At 35.7% G+C, this 25,458-nt stretch overlaps 1 protein-coding gene across 5 annotated transcripts in view; it reads right to left on the bottom strand.

Moving 5' to 3' along the window:
• Nucleotides 1–6,101: 6,101 nt before the first annotated feature.
• The window catches only part of LOC150104498 (SEC14-like protein 4), a 233,991-nt gene continuing 214,634 nt past the window's right edge, over nt 6,102–25,458 (bottom strand). For all 5 annotated transcript variants that reach the window (XM_090395188.1, XM_090395187.1, XM_090395190.1 and 2 more), the window contains 4 exons: nt 15,259–15,302; nt 7,870–7,932; nt 6,411–6,505; nt 6,102–6,180 (listed from right to left, as the gene is read on the bottom strand). In XM_090395188.1, the coding sequence (XP_090251314.1) occupies nt 6,497–6,505; nt 7,870–7,932; nt 15,259–15,302 (116 nt within the window). In that variant the 3' untranslated portion in view covers nt 6,102–6,180; nt 6,411–6,496. The remainder of the gene's footprint in view (nt 6,181–6,410; nt 6,506–7,869; nt 7,933–15,258; nt 15,303–25,458) is intronic.

The raw sequence follows: 25,458 nt of genomic DNA, 5'->3' as shown, positions 1-25,458 counted from the left end.
GAAGATCGCAAATAGGCTTTTATTAATTTTAATTTGGAAAATGACCGTAAGTGGACGGGTCAATATTATTTTCAATGTCGTAGTCATATTTGGATAAATATCTGACAAATTATTTGCAATTATGAATTTTAAAATATTAATGGGTGCATCTTCTGGAACAATATTTCTAAAAATAATTAATTCATCAATATCTGTATTTAATTTTTGATACAGCTGTTGCAGCAAACGTTTCTCTAATTTTTCATATCATAAAGAAATTAAATTTTTTTTTTTGACAGATTGTACAGCAGTATCTAAAATTATCTTTCTTATCACCTATGTGCGTTTCATAATCAAAGAATACCTTTCTTCGACATACTCGACTTAATTCCTATTTCTAATAGATTTGACAGTTCTTTAGCGATCTCAAATCCTGATATTCTCTGCTCTTCAAAGTACTGCACTAACTCTTTAATATGCTTAGCTGCTACGTCTATGGGAATTTTTGCATTTCGTAATACTTTGCTCACCAAATTACAAGGCTTAGTATAAACTCTAATGAAACCACTTCTACTTTGATAGTATTATCTGATGCAGTTTTAGATAATTCTTTTAGTGCATTTAAAAATTCTGGAATTTGAAAACGTACAGCCCTAACTGATACTATTCTACATTCCCATCTTGTATCACATAACGCTTTTGGAGTTAATTGTTTAACAAATTTCTTTAATATGTCCCAACGTGAAGTCGAGGCAGTAAATAATGTATATATTTTTTGTATAACATTAAAAAAAATTTATAGCTATAATTTAGCGACATCTCCTAAAATCAAATTTAAATAATGATAGGCGCAAGGAGAATAAAACTTTACGTTTTCATTTAAAATGTAAGCACGGGCTCCATTATCATGCCCTCTACAATCTGACAACTTAAGATTTAATTTATTCAAAAGTGATTTTATATTTTCATATATATATATATATTTACCAGTAGTGTCATTAGTTGTTAAAAACATCAAAAGTGTTAACGAATTTCAATATATGTAAAAAATCTAAATATTAATGAAATTATTGAATAGTACTTTGCCTGTCGTATCATATTTACAATATTTTGGTTCCCATATCAACAATTAATTCATTTTGCACGATGGGTGATACATACGAATTTTTCCCCCCGAACATCGCATTAAATGATCTTTTAAAAGTGGATCAAATTCTGCAATAAATTGTATGATTCCAAAAATATTACTATTATGGACTGTGTACAAAGTCAAAATTACTTATAAAAGCTAAATTATGTTCGGATAAATAAAGAATTGCTGCAACTATTCGTCTTAAAATATTTCTTAACTGTTCTGCTTCAAATTTCATGACATTTTTATTTGCCTGATCAACTGTATTGCAATTTTTTAAATTACATTCCATTTGTGTCCATGAATACGTGCATTTCATGTGCACTGGATTTCGTTCGTGCGACTTTAATCTTTCACTTACATGTCGCCATTCTGTGTTCGAAATTTTGGGCCATGTTGCTGGATCTTCAATGCTCATTGTTTGACCAAACGCATCATGTTCTCCGCTTCCTTTGAGTATTTCAGAACTCTCATTATTAATTAATATTGAAGCCGAAGAACTGTTTGCAGTTATTTCAGAACTCCCGTTGTCAACTGATATATCTGAACAAATATACGAGTTCAACTTCGTGAATTTCTTTGACGTTCCTCAACCGCTTCTTTTTGTTGTTTTCGATGCCCACGTGGGTATTTTCTTCCATAATAATCTCTCTCACGAGTAGTCATACGATTGATTTAATTATAAAATATATCTAAAATAGATAATATCAGAAAATAAATAAATCTAATATAGATTGAAAACTGCTATTGAATAACTTAAAACCAGTTTACAAAATATATATATTTTTTAAAATGTTTTGCAAGTAATGGCCATGACAGTACGTGTATATACTTACTTGTTCATAAAATCAAAACACCTGTTTTAAAATGCACTTTTCCCTATTTAACACTATGTTGTACGATATTGTCATATATCTTAGAGTAGGTTCAAATACTAGCGCTACGATCTTAAAATTTATTCCCTATACCAATTACTGTTTATCCTAATGTTATTTCATCGAACACAGCCATGAGATACTGGGCGAGCAGAAACGCGGTGCAGTGCCAACGAAAGAACGACGTGCCGTTATCAGTATAATTTTAATGTATTTTCATGAAAAATTCGGTGTTTATTTTACCAAGAAAATACACAAAAACTATGCGGTGGCCGAGGCCCTGTGCCACCACACAGTTCGCACATCCACGAATACGGCTCTGGTTACAGGCAAACAGTCGCCAAATACGCGAAGCCAAAAAGAAGCAGCTTTAATAGAATCGGCCATCTGAAAATGGAAATCAATATTAGATTATCTTAAACGAACAGACAAAGTAGTCTTTACTTCCTTGTTAAAATAAGTTCAGAATATAGCAGCTTGGGAAATACCAATAAAAAGAAGATTGGAACGATACAATCAAAATGAAAAAGAACCATATTATAAATGGTTAAGCAGCAAAAGATTAGAAACAAATTTGTTCCACGATTCTTATAAGATTTTGAAACGCGTTTACGCCATGTTCTAAATATCAGTACAGATACTAGAGAAAGCGTAAACTTAAACACAAAATTGTGGACTGGCAAACATTCCATTTAACGGAAATCGTTAATTTCATATATATGAAAATAATCATATCCGAGAGAGATGTCCCCTTTCAGCAATTCTTTATTCCATTTAAATAGATAAAAATACCCATCAAGGTATTAAACACTTTGCTGAAGAATAGTTTAAACGAAATAGTCAAATGAATTCATTAACTACCTAGGATGTATAATTAAATATATATGAAAAAGATATAAACCTAATCTAGATTAATGGTATTATATATATACTCAGTGGTGAGCTATGGAAATTTTAACAAAGGGGTCGCATCGCCGAGCAAAAAACTTTTATTAATACAGCTTGTGTACAAATTCCAATTAAAAAGTTAGAGGACAATCAACCTCTAAAGGCTATAATGTTTTCATTTTTAAACAAATATTTCATGATCTAAACATGAAATATTTGCACACAATCAACTGTGTTAATTTATCTTACATGTTTTAACTATCAAAATATAATAAGAATGAAATCTTTTATAAAACATTTGATTGGCTACCAGAAGGATAAAGATAGCGCATGCGCTTATTTTATTTTCAAACTTGGGCGCATTCGTTATAGAGGAGTTGAAACAATAATTCCAAATAATCTATAAACTGCCGAATAGACTAATTTTGGCACGCAAATTTCAGAAAATTTTAACAAAGGGCTCCCGCGAGCCTCTTATAGCTCACCACTGTATATACTAGTCCATTGTATGGAAGTGAAATCTGGACAATAACAGCTGCAATACTAAACCAGAGATAGAAAATATAAATATAAATGGAACACATTAAAAGATTACCAAAATAAGTATTAAATTACAAACTATTGGGGGGGGGGAAGCAGGATGTACTCTAAAGAGATTCAGTGATGACTTCTGAGGCCTAAATCCATTAAAAGTACGATGATTATGGAAAACAAGGTATCCAGTTAATCAGAACTGTCATCGATACAATGCTGTATGCAGATGATCAGATTATATTACAAGACAACGAAGATGGTATTTAAAGGTCAAGATTTGTTAGATCAAAAATAGCCATAAACAAAAGAACAGTTTAATAATATTTCTAAAAAATAAATTTCAGAAAATCTGTGGAACAATTAAAAGTATAAGACCAGAAACTCAATTTTACAAAGTGATGGCCACTCCTACTGTGTTATCTGTGGTTTGGAAAGATGAAAGTCAAATACAAGCTACAGAGATCAGATTTTTAAAAACAAAGAATGCACAAAATTGGATCATAAGAAAAGAACTAGTACTCACGACGTAAATGGGAAGTGCATCTATTTAGGGTAGATAGATATAGAAGCAGCAACAGGCAAATACCTAATCCTTGAAGAGAAAAAGAATGTTCAATCCATTTTTAACTTGTATTTCTAATCCCGCTCTCAAATTCACAACTCTTGATTAAAGATTGGAGAGTAATGAGGTAACCCTTCAAGATGGGGAAAAAAAAATGAGCAGGTCAATCAATACTGATTTATGCATGTGAAATGAAAAGATTTACGAATAATAATTCAAATACGAAAACAACCAGTTGGTTGAGCATACGTCGTTTATTGGTTTGTATTTTAACGCTTAATTGTGAACAGATAATCCGACTCCCACATTCGAAAGGTGGAATACAACTGAAATATCGGCCAGTTGCTATTTGTGGCCTAATTCGCTATTTTTAAAGTATACTAAGCAAAGAATTCGGCGAAAATGTTCAGAAATGAGGTTCGGGAAAAGTGAAAGTCGTGGATTCTCAGCTTATTGAGAAATGAAGGGGGGAGGGAGTTAAAGTTCATAAATGTTAGTCAAAGGTTATGATGTTCTAATGATCATTTTAATCCCGAAAGTGAGAGAGATGAATTATTTATAAGCGAACACGAATTGATAATTTTCTGATTCTAAATAAGTAATCTTTATGTTCGTTGTGAGAATCAATGGGCTTAGACAAATGATTATCTCAATAGTTCCAAGATTCTGGTCGATTCAATAACGTATTCACAATAATACATTTACTGGAATGTTGGCGCATGAAATACCCACGATTTAGAGGGTTACTTTGGTTTCTCCTTAACTACAATAGGGACCCCTGAGTTGCTCTACTCGTCCCTTTAATTCTTTGCGCAGTAAGTAAAGAAAAAGTGATCAGAGAATGTGGCAGTTTTGACAGGAAAGAAAGTGACTTATAACCGTGAAAGGACATTTCTAAAAGCTTTATCTGCTCAAGATAAACAGGTTACACACCAGTGTCACACAGCGAGGGTCAACATCAGGGTCCGTCCTTGATCCTCCAAGGTAGGCAGGAATGACGTTCGCATCGAAGTCTGCCAGTAAGGCTTCAGCTGTTTGATCTATTTGGGAGTAAAAAAAAAAAAAAAAAAATTTTTTTTTTTAGAAGAGCCGCTGAAAGTTACACAGGCAAACGCAGTTCTATGCTAGAATCCTCTGCTAATGCAAGAGATAGTAGTATTCAATTTGGCATATGCCGAATTTTTTATTTTGTGCTTGCGACAGCGCATTTAGAATACATAACATCTCAAGGTGGCGAAGAAGACTTACCTGCTTTATAACAGGCGAACTTGTCATGTATTTGTTGGGGAAGAACGTATTTTAGTAAGCTGTAACCCAGGGCAAACATCCGGGGCACTGAAGGGTTCATACAACATGAAAATCGTAATAATATAATAAATATATTAAAAAGATGGACAAAATTTCCTTAAAAACTAAGAAATCTTTACAAAATTAACTGGTTCAGCACAAAGGATGGGAAAATAATTTGAGTAATAGTAGTTACATTTAGTGAGACACAGCCTCAGAAATTTCAAGTACAATTACAAAAAAGTCCGTGTGTGTGTGTGTGTGTATATATATATATGTGTATATATATATATATATATATATATATATATATATATATATATACACACACACACATATGCATTAATAAACTGATTTGTCATTTACTTTTTTGAGTCACCATACTATATTATATGTCTTAAAGTACTTGCGACTGTTCTTATTATCCCGAATGTCAATAATGATATTGTAATAAAAAAAAACGGCAACCTACCATTTACTAGATACACTTTGCGTAGCACTTCTGGATAATTGGCTTCAAATACTTTGGCCATTGCGAGGAGATAGACTGAAAAGACATTACAAGGATTTAGATTACGTTAACGACGCTGACATTTCAATTCATGAATAAGCAATCAAATCGACAAGAAATTGTGGATTTAAATCAACGTAAAAGTCTGATGTTAGAGGAGAAAATACTATTTAAGTAAAGTGCAAGAAATGAACCTAAATTACAAAATAAGTAAGAGGCACGTGACTAGACTCATTAACATACGTGCATGACGATATATCATCTTCAACCACTAACAGTTGTGTTAAAATTAGTACGTCACAGCTAGCATGCAAAAGATGATTAAAAAATTACCTCGTCTGCTTGTCCACGAAAGTAAATCCACTCCCTCTATGTCAATGATATAAGAATGTTTACTAATGATCTTTCCAAGCTACAAAGAAACAGATTTGAATTATAATTTTGTGGAAATAAAAAAATATCACAACAAACTTCTAATTTTCTGGAAATATTTATGTGTGGATCGCAACGGATATTCTGAATTTATTAAGTTAGCGCAGGTTTCTTTAAAATAATAAAATTGTTCAGGAAATTATGTACAATAGCAGTAATTTTATTTCCTTTGACTTACAATAAGTTGTCAGTTTAAAAATTAAATTTTACCTTTCTAGACTGTTCTTTCGAACGTTGTATTCCTTCTTCATAATACACCGTGAAACAGTCCAGTATTTCCTGGACAGTAAATGTCTTTACAGCACCTGAAAGAGAATTGAATTACATTAGCAAAGAAAATGACAAACGCACAGCAGGCTAACCCTAATAATGAAAAAAACCTCACAGATCAGTGAAATAATATTTGAGAAAAGAAACAGCTAAGTGTAGGTATTAAATATTGTTTTAGGTTTGAGGGCAGCTCGTCAAGATTTTTTGTCCTTTTATAAGTTTGTCCAGTAGGATATTTCATCCAATCTCAATTTGTCCCATCGATGTCAACTGACTAACCTACTAGACGAGAAAAGTAATAGGAGTGGGCGAATAACCTCAAACGCAGGTGCTTTCAGGGCATTTCGTCCAATTATTTTCAATTGGACGAGCTGCCCTGGAACCTCGTTTTATATATTAAACTGATGAACTCCGAAAACCATTGTTAATATTCTTGAATTCAATCTGTGAGAGGCAAATAAATTTGGAGATGAAATGACTAGCTATTATTATTTATAAGCAAACTACCCAAACGTTAAATTTACTTTGACGTGAACACAATCATTAATTCGATTACACTGCGCATGTGCGAAAACTTGTTTGTGTTAAAATTCTTTTCGTAAATGGATGATGGTTCTACTGAATTACTACTAGTGTTTTATTTTTTAAATATTAACGATTACTATATCCCCCCCCCCACTTTCCAAAATACGTCCACTAATATTCATTCTTGATTATTTTGGAATATATTTTTCATGCTTTTGTTTCTGTAATTCTCAAAATTATAAACAAATGTATTTACTATTTTTCCCGGAAACTTTTTGATTTGTTTAAAAGAAATTATCGTCTGTATTGAGAAAGAAAAGTCATTTTTAAGGTCCTGCTAATACTAGGTTAGGGTTAACAACTTTTGTCAACTACATATTTAGGGATAGCCGTAAAAGGCCAATCATGATAATTACAAAGACGGAATGGTTAGCTGTATCCATAAACTATATTCAGCAACCTTATTTGATATCCTGATTGTAATGTGGTTTTATATTTTATATTCTGTACCGCTGAAGAGTAACATGTTGGGAGAAATAGTTTCAATACATTTCATTCAGCACACGAAGAATTTTACCATCGATATCGAACAGCGTGAGGAGAAAGATTTGCACCGGAAATCCTGCCTTATCATGTCCCAGAATGCCGGTTGGTATATGCTTCTCTAGCAGCTACAATGAGAACTAAACACTTACTTTAGAGGATGAGAAGTATATATTTAATATTTCAGTTTATTGTCACCGGAGTAATGACAGTCGATGCAGTATATTGCACATTTTAATTAAATAAAATTTACGCAAATTAAAAAAAAATGTTTTTCCCCTTAAGGAATTGTATTAGTTCAAACTGAATGCCAAAATTAATTAATACTCACCTCGTTAGGAATGTAGTTATTGATGAAATTGTCGATGCTATTTTCTTTCCTCCATTGCAAATGCTACAAAAAGATAAAACTGGTTTAAGCTTTCGTTCATTTTCATCCTAATGATTTTTTAATTCAAACTAAGCATTGCAAGAACTTGAAGATGAATCCTTTTCCATATATGGAATAAAAAATAACATTAAACCAAGTTTTGATACTGATGGTGAGAAAAAGCGAGTACTTAGCAATCATGAGTTACACATGTCCACGGTAGCACATGTGCAGCGAAAAGTCCTCTAGCTTTCATAGAGTGCAGACGTGTTTTCTAGTGCTCCCTATTGTTAGTAATCCGCGCGACCCTTGCCCCGACCCCCAAGTTGCAGGCCGTAGAGGAAGACCGAAGATCAACCGTAGCTTCGCACGCTAATGCGAAGGTTAGAAGGAACTGTAAGTACCTCTTGGTTTCAACCATTTCGTGATATGAATAGCATAACGAATAGAAATAACAATTTTGAACCTAAAATAGATAGTGAACAAGAAAATCGGTCTGAAGGTTTTAACTCGCAGGACCTATTAAAATCGTTAAACGTACCACCCGAAATAGACTGGTGTAAAACTGTTATTCTTAAATGTGACGCAAAATGCGGTCCTTACAGCGAGGAGGACATAATTAAAAGCCTTACGGAAAACAAAGTTAAAGGAAGTGATGTGTGGCATTTAGGTCATCTAAAATACAATTATGTTTTTCTATTGTCGTTCAAACAACTGACCGTTAAAGAACGATTTGCCAGCATGGGGAACATCCAAGTGAGGAATGGCACCTGTGAAATTATTAATATAAACGCATGTAGAAAATTAGAAATTTTAATACACTGGATGCCACCCCACATACCAAATCACTTGGTTGCTCTCCACTTTGAAAGATTCGGAAAAATAGAATTTTTGGAAAATATATCAACAATTAAGAATGATGACTGGTCTCATGTCCTAAGCAACAAAAAAAAAATTAGTCATAGAACTTAACGAAGGTACAAAAATTGACGACATCCCATATACTATAAGAGTGAAAAAGGTTATGGGAATAGTAGTGGTCCCAGGAAGACCGCCATCCTGCTTCCGCTGTAAAAAAATCGGACATCTACGCAGACACTGCAATGAGCCGAAATGTGAAAAGTGCAACCGCATAGGTCATACAGCAGATCAATGCAAGGGTAGCACGTACGCTTCCATATTGAGGCAAAACGAAGAGTACCCAGACATAGAAGGCGGAGAAGAGGATGTGCAAGACACAGATGGGCATAACAAAGGTAAAGAAGAAAATAGGGAGAATAACAAAGGAAGCAACAACTCATCAACTGACAAGGAAGAAAAAAAAACGTCACGTTACAAAAAGACAACAAAACCACTGTTCCAGAAATGTCTATATCAGACGATAAGAGGGGGGAAGGCAGAGAAAGTGAAACTCCAGAAAGTCGCCCTGAGCCATTACCGAGGGAAGAGATTAGTGGAAAGAACTGTACAGGTGACAAGCAGGAAATCTCAAATGGGTCACAAATAACCTGTAATCCGAAGTCCCAAGGGCAAACAAGTAGCAAGTCGCCAGCAACACAAAACGTAGCTCCTAAAACACAGCGAAGAACAAAAATTAAGGTCACGCCAAATACCACCAGAGCCAGAAGCAAAACATAAAACTACCCGAATAATTGTAACAGAACAAATCAGAACCAAAATGAAGTTAATGAGCCTAAATTGTAACGGGATAAATACCAAAGAATGCCAAAACCTGCTGATCAATGAAATTCACAAAAAATTGCCAGACATCGTAATGCTGCAGGAAACAAGAATTCACGCGCCAGAGCCAATAATACGACTAGAAAAAAGACTAGCCCATCACTACATCCTAATCAATGAACCTGCCAGCAGTAGTTCTAGCGGTGGAGTAGCTGTCCTTATCAAAAAGGCACCACACATGCAACTGCTGTCCCACGAGGTCTCTGTCAGGCACAGGACCCTAGAAGTTGACATACATCTCGACAATCAAATAATAACCTTAATGAATGTGTACGGTCCAACAAAACGTGAAGAAAAAACAACATTTTGGAAGATAATCAAAGAAAATCTGCAACAGAAGAACATAACAGTAATTGCAGGTGACATGAACTTCGTGGAACAGCCCTTCATTGATCAGGAGAAAGTGTCACAAGCGCCACAGAAAGGACACATCAAGACCTTTGTAGATTGCGGGCTAACAGATGCCTTCAGATTCTTGCATCCAAGAAAAAAGGAGTTCACACATTTCGCTCCTGGGAACGCCTCAAGAATCGACAGGGTTTACATGTCCCAATACAGAGGCTTCACTGCGAGCAGTGTTGAACATATCCCTGTAACTTTCAGCGACCACTACATGGTAATAGCAGAATTTCAACCCCCTCACAAGGAAAAAAGAACAAAATTCGTCAACAGAAATTTCCCACTGTATAAATTTAATCAGAACTTAACGAAAGATGAAGAATTCAACAAAGAAGTACAAAATATAATATCAGACGTAGAAAAAATAGTCAATCCAATAATAGCCTGGGAAACTTTCAAAAGAAAAATTAAAAACGCAGCCATAAAAATTAGCACTAAAAGAAAACACCAGCAAAACCAAGAAAGAGAGACAGATCTAAAGAAACTATCCAGCCTGTACTACATGGATCAGACCAAACCAGAAGTTAAACAAGAAATAAATCTAATTAGAGAAAAAATTAAGGCGCAACAACTTCAGGAAATAGAAGGAGCATGGCTCCGCTCCCGGTTAAGAACCATAGAAAATGATGAGGGCAAAATATCCACAGCTTGGATTTTCGAAAAAAGGAATTATGAAAGAAAGAGAATAGAATGTTTACACTACGATGGGAAAATCATTCAAGAAGATGCGGAACTACTGCATGCTATTCACGAATACTTCGCAACAGTTTTCGGAAAAACAAAGCGAGGAACGGGACAGAAACAAATTCCTCCCATTCATACCTAAGATAACCCAGAAAGAGGCGGAAGAACTTGACATCCCGATAACAGCAGCAGAATTCAGGCAAACAGTAAGGCATTTACCAGACAAGAAATCCCCAGGAGAAGACGGTCTTACAAACGAATTTTACAAGCACTATTTCCAAAAATTCGAGCATTTATTTATGCGAATGACCCAAGAAATATACCAAACACAAATAAAACCAGACAGATTCAGCACAGGGTACATCACACTTATCCCGAAAACTTCAGACACAGAAAAATTAAAAGACATAAAGCAATGGAGAGGGATAACACTTTTAAACACCGATTACAAGATCATCTCAAAAATCCTATCCAATAGAATCCAGAAGTACCTACAGAAATTAATATCTCCCGCACAGACTTTTGCAATTAAGGGCAGAAATATAGCAGACACAATTACTCATTTAAGATCAGTATACGAGTACTACAGTCTGACTGACAACCCCTGTGTCCTACTAGGCTTGGATATAGAAAAGGCGTTTGACACCATAAGCCACGTATATATATTCAAAGTTGTAGAGGAAATGGGATTTGGCCCAAAATTTAGGAACTGGCTGCAAACTTTCTACGAGAATGCAGAAAGTCAAGTAATCGTGAACAGGAAGCTATCCGCATCTTTTAAAATGAAATGCTCAGTGAGACAAGGAGACCCCCTCTCTATGGTCCTCTTCGTCCTTGCACTAGAACCAGTCATCAGAGCGATCAACTCCAACAAAGAAATCAAGGGAACAAACATTCACGGGGAGAGCCAAGCAAAAATATTGGCATATGCTGACGACATCACATTAACCCTAGAGACGGAAACATCCATTGAAGAGTCAATGAAATTACTAGACGCCTTTGCAAGAGCTTCTGCCCTGAAAGTAAACCTGAATAAATCTCATTGCATGCTAATAGGAAAATGGGAAAAGAACCCAGAGATTCCTCAAGGCATAAGAACTCAGGAATACTTACCGGTTCTGGGAGTTAAAATAGGCGGCCCAGAAACGTATGAAAAACAGTGGAAAGAACTCCACGCAGCTGTTGCCTGGAAAATAAATACTATGCGCCCAAGACAACTATCTGTAAGAGGAAAAGCGCGAATATGTAATATATATTTATCCTCTCGCATCTGGTACAAAGTGAACAACATCCCGTACCATGGGCAATGGGCAGACAAGATCCACAGGCTGTGCGCCACCTACATCTGGGGCTCTCGGTACGAACCGATGAGGAGAACAACGCTCTTTCACGAATTAGAAGCAGGAGGTCTAGGTCTAATTAATATCCACTTAAAAACAGTTATCAACAGAGCGAAGACGGCAGAAACAGCAAACACCAAGTCATACCACGGATATGCAATAGCATTCCTACAGAAATGCCTTCCACACAGAATAATCAGCACAATGCCAGAGATTCACGGAAGAGTTCCCAGAATGTTTACAGGGATGGCGGAGGGATACGTATTTGTAACAGAGCGCATCAACACTGAAACCTTAATAAGTCAAAAAACAAAAGCAACATACTACAAACTAAGCAGAACAACCATTCCTATACCACAACATAGAGAATTAAGAAGAGGACAAATCACACTCAGTCCGGTATTAAACAATATCTTCAAGCTCCCAATACATCCAAAGTATAAAACCTTCTTTAAAGTACACCATGCCTGCCTACCAACCAAGATGTGGATAGTGGCTAAAGGTATACCCCTTGAAGGGCATGCAACATATCAGTTTTGCCAGGAACCGGAGACACTATACCACCTAATGTTATATCGCAAGGAAGCAGAAGTAACTTGGAAAGCCGTTAAAAGATGGCTTCCAGAAATCAAAGTAATCAATGAAGAAATGTTATTCTGGCTAAAAGGAAAACATATAAACAGGGTGCAAACAATTGTTCTAATCCTAACGATGTACGCAATTTGGGCTCACAGGTGCGACCAAGCGTATGGAAGGGAAGACAGTCCCGGAACAATATCGAAATTATTGGTGATCTCCAGGAGGAGATCACCAATTCGGTCCAGTCCAGAAGAATGACTACAGAAGAATGGACGCACTTAACCTCCAACCTTACATCAGACGAACCCTCCAACCAACAACAGAACGACACCTTCATCACTCCTAGTGGAAATGGGGCAAATCGGAAGTAAATTCGGAAGGATACTAACTCTCCACCTCCACCAGAGGAAACAGCACCTGAGTCACTTGGAACAGATCTCCTACCGCAGAAAAAAAAAAAAAAAAAGTGCTCTCCTACTTCATTGCATGCGAATGTTATATCGCTGTACAGATGTATATATGATTTATTTTGTAGAATATATAGATTGCTAAATATATAATAAGTGTGATATATAATTATATATGTGGTATGTAAATAGAATTAACTGTATATTTAAATAAAAAAAAAATAAAAAAATAAAAAAATTATACCTTAAATTATACCTAATTATACCTTAATTGATGTAATAGAGAAAAGAGAAAATAATGTGTATGTAACTAACAGATGAGATTCCCTGTTTATAAGTAAAGGAAGTTAAGGCATTTTAAGAGAACAGTAATGTAACAACTACATTATAACATGATGATATAATATAAAATGAAACTTCGATTGAAATAATGGTATAACAAATGTATATATTGTATATAGAATTCATTATGATGTAAATAATTGCAAAAGTTTATAATAAAGTTGTATATAAAAAAAAAAAAAAAAAAAAAAACATGTGCAGCGTGCTTGCTTGCGAAGTGGAAGGATCGGAGTTCGATCCCAGCATCTTTGGGAATTTTTCCACGCTACTTCCACTCCGTACTAAGTTAGTCGGTCTTAGGCCGTGGAGTGAGGTTTTCTCCGGGTACTCCGGTTTTCCCTCACAATCAGACAAACCGACCGTGAACACACGCAGATGACAGACAACACATTCTTTGAAAATTCAATACACCCGTTTTTGGGTGTATTGGATTTTCAGAGAATTTCGGGGGAACTACCCCCATCGACGTTGGGTAGTTCCCCTGTTTCTCTTTATTTTTTCCCCTCCCATTTGGAAATTTGTACCTCGGACACTTAAAACGAATTATTTCTCACGCTTAATATTTGTGGTAATCACAAAAATGTTAAGAGTTTGGAGAAGAAATTTTTATTATTATAGTTATATTATTATTATCATTACTTAATTCATATCGGCCTGCAAAAGATGTAATAATAAAAATTTATTCTCCAAATTCTTAACATTTTCGCGATTACCACAATATTAAGTGTGAGAAATAAAAATACTTAAAGGGTATCTTAAAATCTGGATTTGCAAGCAAACATAAATTAAATAACAGTAAATTTGTCTGCAAATCCAGATGCAATACTATGGAAATAATTTAATTCTATTCTGTACCACTAGATGTCGTACATAACTTCTCTTGAAAGTTTAGAAGTATTTGATTTGCGAAAGATTTTAGGAAACTGCTTCTTTATTGAGCTAAAAAACATCTTTTTTAATTCATGAATTATACGAAGAAGGAATAAATATTTTAATTGTCTGAAATAGATCATTTTCAATTTTCCAGCAGTGTTAATGTCACTCCTAAGCACCATTTCTTACATGAGTTCATAGATGGCAGGACAAGATGTTATTCTTCAGAATTGAAGCTTAAGCAGCTGTGGTTACGATGAAATCTTTTTTTCTTTTTGTTTGTTTTTTCACTGTAATTATTTCCAAATAATTCAACCCAACTATGCTCTGAAATGACATTCATTTGTCGAAAACAGAAATTATATGTTTTCTTAATCGGCTACAGTAATATTTTGAAGTAGCACCTTCATGATGCTGAATGTTTTATGATTACGATAATTACCAGTTGAATTAGTCCTGCATGCTGGAAAAAAGCAAGTTTTACTTCTTCTAATAATTAACATAGGGACACCCACTCACTATCTGAGATTGATTTGAAAGGTGAGGAGAAACTACAAAAAAATCAACTGTGAAATTGATCTCAGTTTGGCAGCAGAGAAAGTGCTCAATTTAAGAATTTGATCGCTGTCTCTGCACGCTAGGCTTAGCGTGTAAGTTTCGGTTCATTAAATGCAATCAAAGCATGTTATTAGCGCAAGCGGGTGAAATGATGGCCGAAGAAGCGATTAAAGCTATGACGTCAGTTAAACCTTTAGCAGGAAAAGTTCCAAAGGTACCTGAAGGAAAACACTGCCATTGCGTACGAAACTGCCTTCTTCTTCAGCTCATGTCGTCATGAGCTACAGAGGCGCCCCCTAACTTTATTTTATGCGACTGGCTGATCACTTTGGAATTTTAATTCTAGAAGTAATACTACGTTGCATGAATGAGAGTTAAAACTGAACACATCAAAGGAATGTTAAGAAATGGTCAAATTAGATACTTACCGCTCTTAGCATATTTTCGGCTTTCTTTATATTAAAATTTCTTGCTGCATGAAAGAAAATTAATTACTAACTTTATGGAAATGTTCAGATGTATGAAAAATATTAAAATATATTCAAATATGCGATTTTCAATTAATCAGCAAAGTATTATTCGTTTTTATTTGATATTTGACGTTGACACGAACTTGATTTCATTGGCTCACGTCATTTATAGAATATTCTCTCCTAAACAAATTTATACTTTAACACCATACATAAGTTCCCAATATGGAAGCTCTAAATGGTTTCAAAATATGAAACACATTCACAATTTTTCTTACCCACCTATCATTCGTATAACATCATGAGGTCCAGACACTGTACCAACTGTAAAATTTGCCACGATCCCTACTGGAAAACGACGTCTTCCAACAGATTTCGAATGATGACCATAAGAAAACGTCATAAGTCAGGGCAAATAACCTCTGGAGACATGACTCGGCCATCTAAAATCATAGCGCCAGCACTGATCAAACCTTTTTCCTCTATCACTGTACAGCGGGTAAAAAAATTCGATTTCTACAATCCATTCAGAGCCTCACTCTTGAGGGTGGTTCTGTTTGCAACTAAGAGGCTGTGGTCGGGCCTTAATCTCTAAGCAAGTTGTGTATATTCGCATACCACGGTCCTGTTTGCTGGAACAGCTTTTGTACCAGTCTTTGCGGATTATTCAATCTCCTTCAGATTTCTTACTTTTCGCTGACGCTCGCCAACTGTCCGGTTTCCAGAAGTTTCCAGTGCGGTAGTAGAATTAACTTTTAAGTGAGGATGTCGCATTCAGGAAAAATTTCTCAGAAATAGAAATGCCGCAATCTCTCCGAAAACCATGTAATAATCACGAAAATTGGCCTGCAGGAAGGTCAGGGAGTGACTATACCTTTTTTTTTTTTAATTATTAAGACGATGGTGATGAAAATTGTCCCTGCAAATTCTTATTTGTCGCTGCAAGGTCGTGTACGGATTTCCTCCTCTTGTTTATACTGTACTGCCACCTGGCGTGTGCATCTATAATTGCGTTTTCACCCAACAATTGTGAGTTGCACGGAATTTCAACGCAATCAACACGGGCGAAGCTTCACTCCGAGAAGGGTTGAACACTATCGATCAGAGCGAGGGGGGGGGAATGCAATGGCGACAGTGTTCTATCAGGCTGTGATATTCAGACGTATCTCCATGGAAACAGACATATACTAAGAAAACACTTCGTATCCCCACTACCACATGCCTGAATTTTGCTTCCACGCACGATACCTAAAATGGTACACGAAACTACACGGGACGAGCGATAAAAGTCTGGACCAGACCTTTATCACCCTTCAAATTTCCATGATCCTTTGCATGCGGGATTATAACATCACTTGTGTTATTCCAGTATGCTTCTTTTCGGATGATTGTTGTATTTATGCTACCATCTGACCAATTGGGACCTCTATTAAACCGCACGATTTTTGAAGTCCTTCGTCGACCTCTCATATGCAAACCAGCGAATCAAATACCAAGGAAAAAGGCTTCGATTCGGAAGTAGATTACTTTTTAATCTCAGAGGGGAATTTCTTTCGACTAGCAAATACCAGCAATAATACCAACCAAGTTGCTGCCTCCTTTACCTCTCTAAACCTTTTAACCTATATAATGTTTATTAATAGATATTACTTATTCTTAGATGAAATAGGTAAGAGGTGAAAAATAGTTGTTGGACATTTTTCCACTTGGTTATACTATAAATTCACGATGCCAAGAAAATCTATTCTTGGTTTAATCCTTTATCCAAGTGTCAGCAAACAAGTTTGCGTCTGAACCATTTTCAGAACTGGGGCAACTCATATATAGAAGCTAATGACTTCACATCACTTGCCTTAGTATCCCATAATGCAAAGCACATCTCCTTGCGGAGATGTATAATGCAATGCATTATGGGAAGGTCATTACACAGACCGGTTTCGACCTCTATTGAGATCTCTTCATGGGGGCCAGCCTCAGAGGTGATACCAAGGTTGAAGTCATATTTTCCGATACCAGTTGCCACATCTTATTATTAAAATACTCTGGATTAGAGAAAGTTCTTGGAAGTTTTTTCACTTGGTTAGACTATAAATTAAAGATACGAAGGTGTGACACCATTTGGGAAATATAAAAATATGACTCCTGTACGTCAACCTTAATATCACTATCTATGGGTCTCGCTCCCACTGAGGAGACCTCAATAAAGGTCGAAACCGGTCTGGGTAATGACCCTTCTCATAATGCATAGCATTATACATACCCGTAAGGATATGTGCTTTCAATTATGGGATACTAAGGCAGGTGATGTGAAGTCATTAGCTTCTTTATACGAGTTGCCCCAGTCCTGAAAATACTTCAGGCGCAAACTTTGTTTGCTGACACTTGGATAAAGGATTAAACCAAGTATTTAATTTCTCGGTATCTTTAATTTAGAGGTGAAAAATAGCTCGTCGAAATCTAATGCGAACTGCGTGTGTGTTGTTCCAATTTCATTGACAACTTGAACGGTTTTCGGCCAAAAATACACAAAAATTAAACTAGAAAAAAATATTAATTCGTTAGTGTTTGTTATTATGTCTGGAAATTATTGTGTGCAACTATTAAAAGGTCTCAACATGCTTTTTTATACTACGCATAATTCATTTCATGTTATAACATGCGAAACAGAGCCGTTTTTGCTTGTAAGAAAAAATTGTTTTTTCTTTTCCCGAAATTGTCATTTATTTTCAAACCTCGTAGCTATAAATGGCCAGATTGGATCCTAATATTACATTTAATTCTTTAATCTTCCATTAATTTACAAAGATATTTGTAAATTAATGGAAGTGATATTTTAATATCTTTGTAAATTAACTGCTGATTCAATCGGAAGTCAATTGAAGAAAGACTGCAGATATAATCTACAAGGCAATAAATAATATTCCTTTTCCCTTATAAGCCTTACCGATAGACTTCAAGTATATCTACCCCACGTATTTATTCGCCGACCTTCCAGGCGGTGCAGACAACCCACAAATACCAGGTTTCTCTGTGAAGTTTTTTTTAAGAATTTCTCGACGCTATTTTAAATCACCGGTGATTTACGATGTTAATTTTTACAGCGATTTACAACTTACTTTTGAATTAAAATTTTATTTTCATTAATTCGCTAATGTACAGCGGGGCGAACGATTCCTTTTACTTTGGGAGTTGATTAAAATGGTCATTTTAAGGAAAGAAAAAGAATCACACTGTGGTACTACAAAATGCCATAGAAAAATTAATTCCCTTTCTTTAAGAAAACAACAGGGAGATAAGGAATCACTGTTGGCGAAGCTCGTTGAAAACGGACGCAAACTTCTAAAAATTGATATCGGAATTCTGTCCTTGAAGAAACCCAACTTTGCTGGCACATTTCCTATTCTTATAATGCACAAAACTTGATTGTATATTTTCCCTGAGCATTTCTAAGAAATTATTACTCTGTACGAAATCATGCATATCTTCACACTAGCATAGATTTGAAATTACTGCTTTTAAATCCAATATCATAAAGTCTCCCCAAATATCCTCATTCCCATTTGGAAGCAAATCTCTCTCTCTACATTTCCCCTGTTGTTACAATCACCGCACTTAGTACTGCATGAATTATTACAGAAGATGCAACTTGAGGCTACAGAGGCAAACCACAGTCGATAGTTTAAATTCACTCCAGTTCCGTAATTCAGTTGGTTTCCTTTCATTGCTATGGCAACTACACTTCAGGCATGCACTAAAGCCATGAGTAGATGGGCACCAGTGTCAGGTTGTTGGACTTGGAATATAGTTCACGTTGAAACATACTAGATGTTTCAACGTGAACAATATTTCTTATTTGGATCAACCACATGAAATGAATTAAAATTTATTAAGTTCACCTATTTTGAGAAACTGTTTCCTGGATATTCCACATCTTCAAGAATAGATGCAAACATTCTTGATTCTTCCCGTTCGTCGCACATCAATTATCTCCACAAAATCGTATCTTCCCGAGTACAAAGAAATGCTAACTTACCTCTGAGTGCTGACGACTTTCATCACCCAATGAAACGCTACTCTCTTACTTATTGGAAGGCCCGAAGTGTGTCATGCGTAATCTTCGTAGCAGTTTCTAGCTTTAACCTGCTTTCTCAAACTTTACTATCACAAAAATGTCGAGTGATTCCTCAGTTAGCGAAACCTTCCTGAAATTACTAAGCAAGCAAAAATCCAACCGAAAAAACTTATCCATTTCAAACGCACACTTGGTATGAACGATACGTCTTTATAGTGATTCAAGCTTTATCTTAATCCTAAAGAAACTTCGGCCAGCTACTACCATTACCAATACAAGGCTTAACTATTCAAACATCGTGTTTTATGATTTGTTTGGTCATAAAGGGTGGTGGTAACGCAACATCAAGAACATTCCATGTCCTAAAATGCTAATCACTCCCCTTTTTTGATTGATCTCTTGGACTGAAAGTTTTCCAACTTTATTCTATTGCATTTATTTGTTTTGTTTATCACTCTCTTATTTCTATTCCCAAAACTCTTTTCTTCTGTCCTACCGAACAGTGAAGACCTCGGTTCTTAATGTCCTCCATATGATCTTCTTTTCCAATTCAGATGCTAAAGAATTTTCGTTAAGTATTGATTTAATGCAAATATTTTAGTCACTAGAGCACGACACAATCCTAACAACTCTCGGAAAGTTTTTGGCATTTCGCTTCCATATAAACTGCAGAAGTCAACTCTACTGTAACTCAGGATCCGATATAGTGCAAGTTTTCACTTGTAAGATCCTCGGATTCTGTAGTCCTTAGGCCACCCAGTGATCAAAACTGAATTTGACATTTTGTTTCCAAGTCATGTTGCAGTTTCAAAGTATTAAAGGCATAACATGGGTGATTCCACTGAACTGCGCGCTTTGGTTACAAAATACATAGCTTACTCACAGACATATATACACATTGAAAAGTAGTGCAGTATAAGAAAAATAGCACTCGTGATAAATAACATCAACACAAAATGGATAAAAAAACAAAGAAAAATAACACTGTATACTAATAACGCTTATACAACAACTAATACATTACATAGAACCTATACATTTATTCTAAACAGCCAATCAATATAACTATTATAGTTCTGGTCATGTCACTATTTTCCTAAACTTGAATCGGTCTTTTTTTTTGGGGGGAGAAAACAAATACAGTTTGCATTATTTCATTCTGACCTTTCGGGATTATACACTTGATGCCCCTCTATTTTGCTGAAATAAAGATATCCAACGTTTCATGTCTGTCGTATTTCAGGAATGTGTAAATATCTCTGAAGTTAAACATTTAATAAGGCTTATTTATTGCTCATTGTAATATCTGTTCAGATTTGGGATGCGTATAGTGCAATGGGTTCGAACCCTCTCAAAATACTTAAATATAAAACATATTTAATAATACTTTTTAAAAAAAAGTTACTCCACACAACATACATCTTACACGTGTAATTTTATGAAGAAAGTATAAAAAAAAATTAAAAAGGACAAAGGAGGTGCAACAATTACACAACACAAAAAACGAAGAGGAAATATAAAACAGAAATCGACCAGAAGGGAGAGCCTAAAGTAGCGTTCAAGATTGTGTAATATCGCAAAGATTGATGCAAAAGAGATTAAGTAGAAGGTAAAAAGAATATGAAACACAAGGAAACAGAGCAACAAGGAAGGCCGGTAGTAGAGAACAATAAGGATGTGAAAATAAGTAAAAATATATTAACATAAAATTATTCTGAAAAAGGACAATCAGACAGAAAATTACAGGCTCTGGCTTGCTGTCCCAAGTATATCAATTATTCAAAAAAATAATAATTATTATTATTATTGAGAACGACCTCCAGGGAGTCAGGAACTCATCGATTGAGGCCATACTATTCGCACTAGCTGTCATACCTCTTCTTGAATTCATTCAGGCTACTTGCACTCAACATCCAGCGGAATCCATTACAATGACGCACTACTCTGTAATAAAAAAAATCGATATCTCATCCCCTTCTGACTGTATTCATTATCAACTTCGAAGTATAACCTCGTGTTCTTTCCCCACTCCATAAAATGAAAATTTCCATCTATTAAAAATTGTGTATAACCCTTTCAGAAGTTTGTTGTAAGTCTCAATCATATCTCCCCTCTTTCTCCTGTTTGCTAGTGTCTGCAGTCTACATATTCTCAATTTGTCTTCATAATAAGTATTCCATAATCCTGATATCATTTTTAACACTCTCTCCAATACTCTCCAATATATCAGAATCACAGCGGAAACCAGGAGGCCACACCTGTGGCAATAGTCCAAGTGAGGTCTTATCAAAGCCTGGTAAAGAGGCAAAATGACTTCCTTCTCTTTACATGTCAAGGTTCGTTTCAGCATTGGCATTATTCTCTGAGCTGTATTTACAGTTACAAATTTATGACTCTTAAAACAGCCAATTTCCTATGCCCACAATTCCAGCCTATTCAAATTATTCTGCAAGTACCACATATCATCATCAGCAAATAGCTGTATGTCGCATGCCAAATCCTTTCCAATATCATTAATGTACAGACTGAATAACAATGGACCAAGCAGATCCTTGTGGTACACCACTTGTTACCTTAAATCTTGCAAACTCACATCCTCCATATACCACTTTCTGATATCTGTCAGTCAACCATCCTCTTATCCACCCTAATATTCTATAATCCAAACCCATTATCTCAAATTTATGCAATATAGTGTATCCATTCTCGTTGTCTAGCGAAAATTTATCATCATTAGAGTGTGAACAATTTGCCAAACATGACTTTCCCTTAGTAAACCCATGCTGTTCGTTTCAAAGTAGAGATTCACTGTCGACCCATATCTGAATGTGAGCCCTGACCAATTTTTCCAAAATCTTCACCACCACCCTGAGATACGAGGGTGGTCTGAAACGTTCGCTGCCTAACAATGAAAAAACCGAACTCATAATTTCAAAATTATTTTTATTTTTCAACATAATCTTCCTTAAGACTAATACATTATTCCAGCGATGCTCCAGCGCCATTATCCCGTACCTGTAGTGGTTCTCAGTAAGATCTGCAAAATACCCCTCTACATCTGCAATCACCTCTTGATTCGAAGGAAAACGCTGACCAGCGAGGAAGAGTTTTAGTTTTAAAAGCAGATAAAAGTCAGAGGGAGCCAAATCTGGGGAATAGGGTGGATGTTCCAACAATTCATAGTGTAGATCCCTTAATTTTCCAAATGCCAAAACACCTTTGTGGGCAGGTGCATTATCCTGATGACGACGACGAGTTTTCAACAGTAGATTATGAGGGGGAAGTGGAGGCGTGCTATGTTAGCTGATGACTGTTGAGTATGAAAAGGGAAACACCAAGTTCTTATAAACGGAAGCTTGGGACAGTCATTCTAGCTGACTTTAATTCTGCATGCATGGATACTGTTAATAGTGTTTATATCATAACAGTGCATAGACTAGTTTCTCAAAAACTATACGTGATAGGAAAAAAATGAAGCACGGCCTACCCAATGAATGCGATGGATTCATAAAAGGGTTTGCCACAACTGGCCATCTACAAACATTGAATCAACTAAAATAAAAATTAACAGAATACATTTACCGTGGTACGTAGGTTTAAAAAAGACGTCTTTGGTTCAGTTGAAAAACAAGCCATGAGGATACTCCGAATAAATTATGTTGAGTTACATCTAATGAAGAATAAAACATGTTTGCTTCATTAAAAATTATGAAGCGTGACTAAGGAAAAACAAAAATAGGCCAAATATTGAAGGAAAGTAGATAACAGAAGAATAAAATAATATTACAACAGCAATATATATACTAATAAATTATCAAATGTAACGGCCTAATAGGTACTAAAGCAATATATATTCTTGTAAGAGTCTTTACATTAGGAGAAAGAGGAAGCAATTGAAATAAAAACAATTTCAATCAATGCATCATCCGAGTTATGATATGAACGAGCGGGGCCAAGGTTAATAACAGAACAAGATACCACAAGGAAAAGAGTGGATAATATACATTTAATTGAAAAATATTTCAGCCTGAAAATTATCATCATCAGTTGCATCATATTATTTTGGGTATGTTATTTTGTCAGAACAGATTTTACACGCCAGTTGAAGAGACCATTATGCGGGGATCCGCTCTCGTCAACTTTTATGCAACAAATTCTCTTCTCATCCATACAACCTGGCCTTCGTTTAGGGTGCGTTACATAGATGCCTCTTTGCTATCTGACCCAACCACGAAGGTACACTACCTGGCTTCCTAGCAAGCATAAACAATCTACATCCATGAATCAATTTCACTAAGGAAATAGAAAAAAGTAGCTTTCCTAGACCTCACTGTCCAGTTCCTTTTCAGATATTCATCTATTTATGGAAAACTTACATTTACCGGACGCAACACAATCTGCTCCCCATCCTATGTAATCATAAAAATTGTTACATTTTTGGCCATCAAACGGCTTATGTATCTCAGTCGCTTCTCAGAACAGACTATGCAACATATTTTGATTCCCATAAGCCTCGAATAACAATGAAACAAAACGATATGGATTTTAGACTAGTAGTTACATTTATTGACATTAATGGTATCTCTATTGGGGTATTTTTTATCCCAAAAAACGAGCAAACCACATAGGAAGGAATGATTTGCTTGTAGAGATAACCGGTTATTATCTCAAGGAAAATACACGTCTTGCGACATGTGTGGAACTAATAAAAATATAGCTTTCTAATAAAATTAATTAAGATAATATAAGCGATACTTATCACAAAACACATGCAGTTATTAAATAGACTGAGGAAGGTTTGAACAACTAATTATATTTTTCCTCATAGGAGTCTCAGTATAACTGATGTCAATGATAAGCAGAAGCGTATATGAGGAAGTAGCGTTGTGTCCTAATAAAAACATTCTAGTACTGCAAGTCATACTCTTATGAAGTTTGGCAGACCTTCAAAACGACGAGATGTGCGAATGTTTGCAAATTCAAAAATTGTTATGGCTTTGTTAAGAATGTGATGTATCGCAAAGCGAAGCCAACTGGCTGCAATGTTGATGCATCATATGAGACAACATGATTTTCTTTTCCACTGTTCTTTATTGCATGATTTTAAAATGTTGGAGATATTCACGATTTAATTAGCTATAACTATTATTTGAACAAAGACATCTGAATCTTTTTTGTAGGATCGATGGATTATTATAGCAATACGCGAAATATTACAGCACGGGTTTAACTGTCATCTATGAAAAGTGAATTATCTGTCATGTTTAGTGCTCAAATATCTACCACGACCAGGGATCTGAACTCAGATCTCCTAGCTGTATCCCAGTGAGCAAGGACACCTTGTAAACTTTAAGGCCACCGAAACTTAGTTCTGTCTGATCTCTCGCGAGGAAGAGTTCTCATTCCTCTCCCCTTACCTTCTATAATACTGAGATATCCAAACACGATCAAATTTCCCTTCTTGGACTGACTTGCACCTCCGATCTTTCCTAACACAACTATAGCTTCTCCATCTGCCAAAAAAACTTGAACTTTATCGCACAAGACACTACTTCACAGCTGCTAACTCTATACAATGCCCAAATCCACCTTGGAATATTGTTGCCATATTTGGGAGTGGTGCACCAAAATCCTCTCTAAGATTGTTTGATTATGTCCAGATGAGGACAGTCTGGCTCATTAATGATCCCTCTCTCACAAACCTACTTCAATCCCTCTCTCACAGACGTTCAGTTTCTGTCTTGTACCTCTTCTAGAGATAACATGGCTAGTGCAGTGCTGAATTGGCCACTTTTATTCCTCCACTCAACTCCAAAATCATTAAAAGAAGAGCCACTGCTAACACCCTTTTACAGTTCTTCTCGAAACTTACCGAACCAACTTCGCTGCGTCCTTTTTCATTTCATCCACTTCTGTTCTTAGAAACAGTCTCATCCATGCTGCCTTTCCCAAAGATTACAAGCTTCAGGAGATCAAACAAAATGAATTTTTGCTTGAACAGACTCCTCCTTTCTGATATTCCTCTTGCCCGCACATGGCACTAATGTGCTATGGGACTTGTGGCCAAAAGTGTGTGGATCAGATAT

This window comes from Typopeltis vanoorti, chromosome 7, assembly GCF_054136105.1.
Source record: "Typopeltis vanoorti isolate ZY-2024b chromosome 7, IOZ_Tvanoo_1.0, whole genome shotgun sequence".
In the NCBI taxonomy this organism is placed as follows: domain Eukaryota; kingdom Metazoa; phylum Arthropoda; class Arachnida; order Uropygi; family Thelyphonidae; genus Typopeltis; species Typopeltis vanoorti.
Note: the sequence above shows the minus strand (reverse complement) of the source record. Positions and strands in the feature narration are given on the sequence as shown.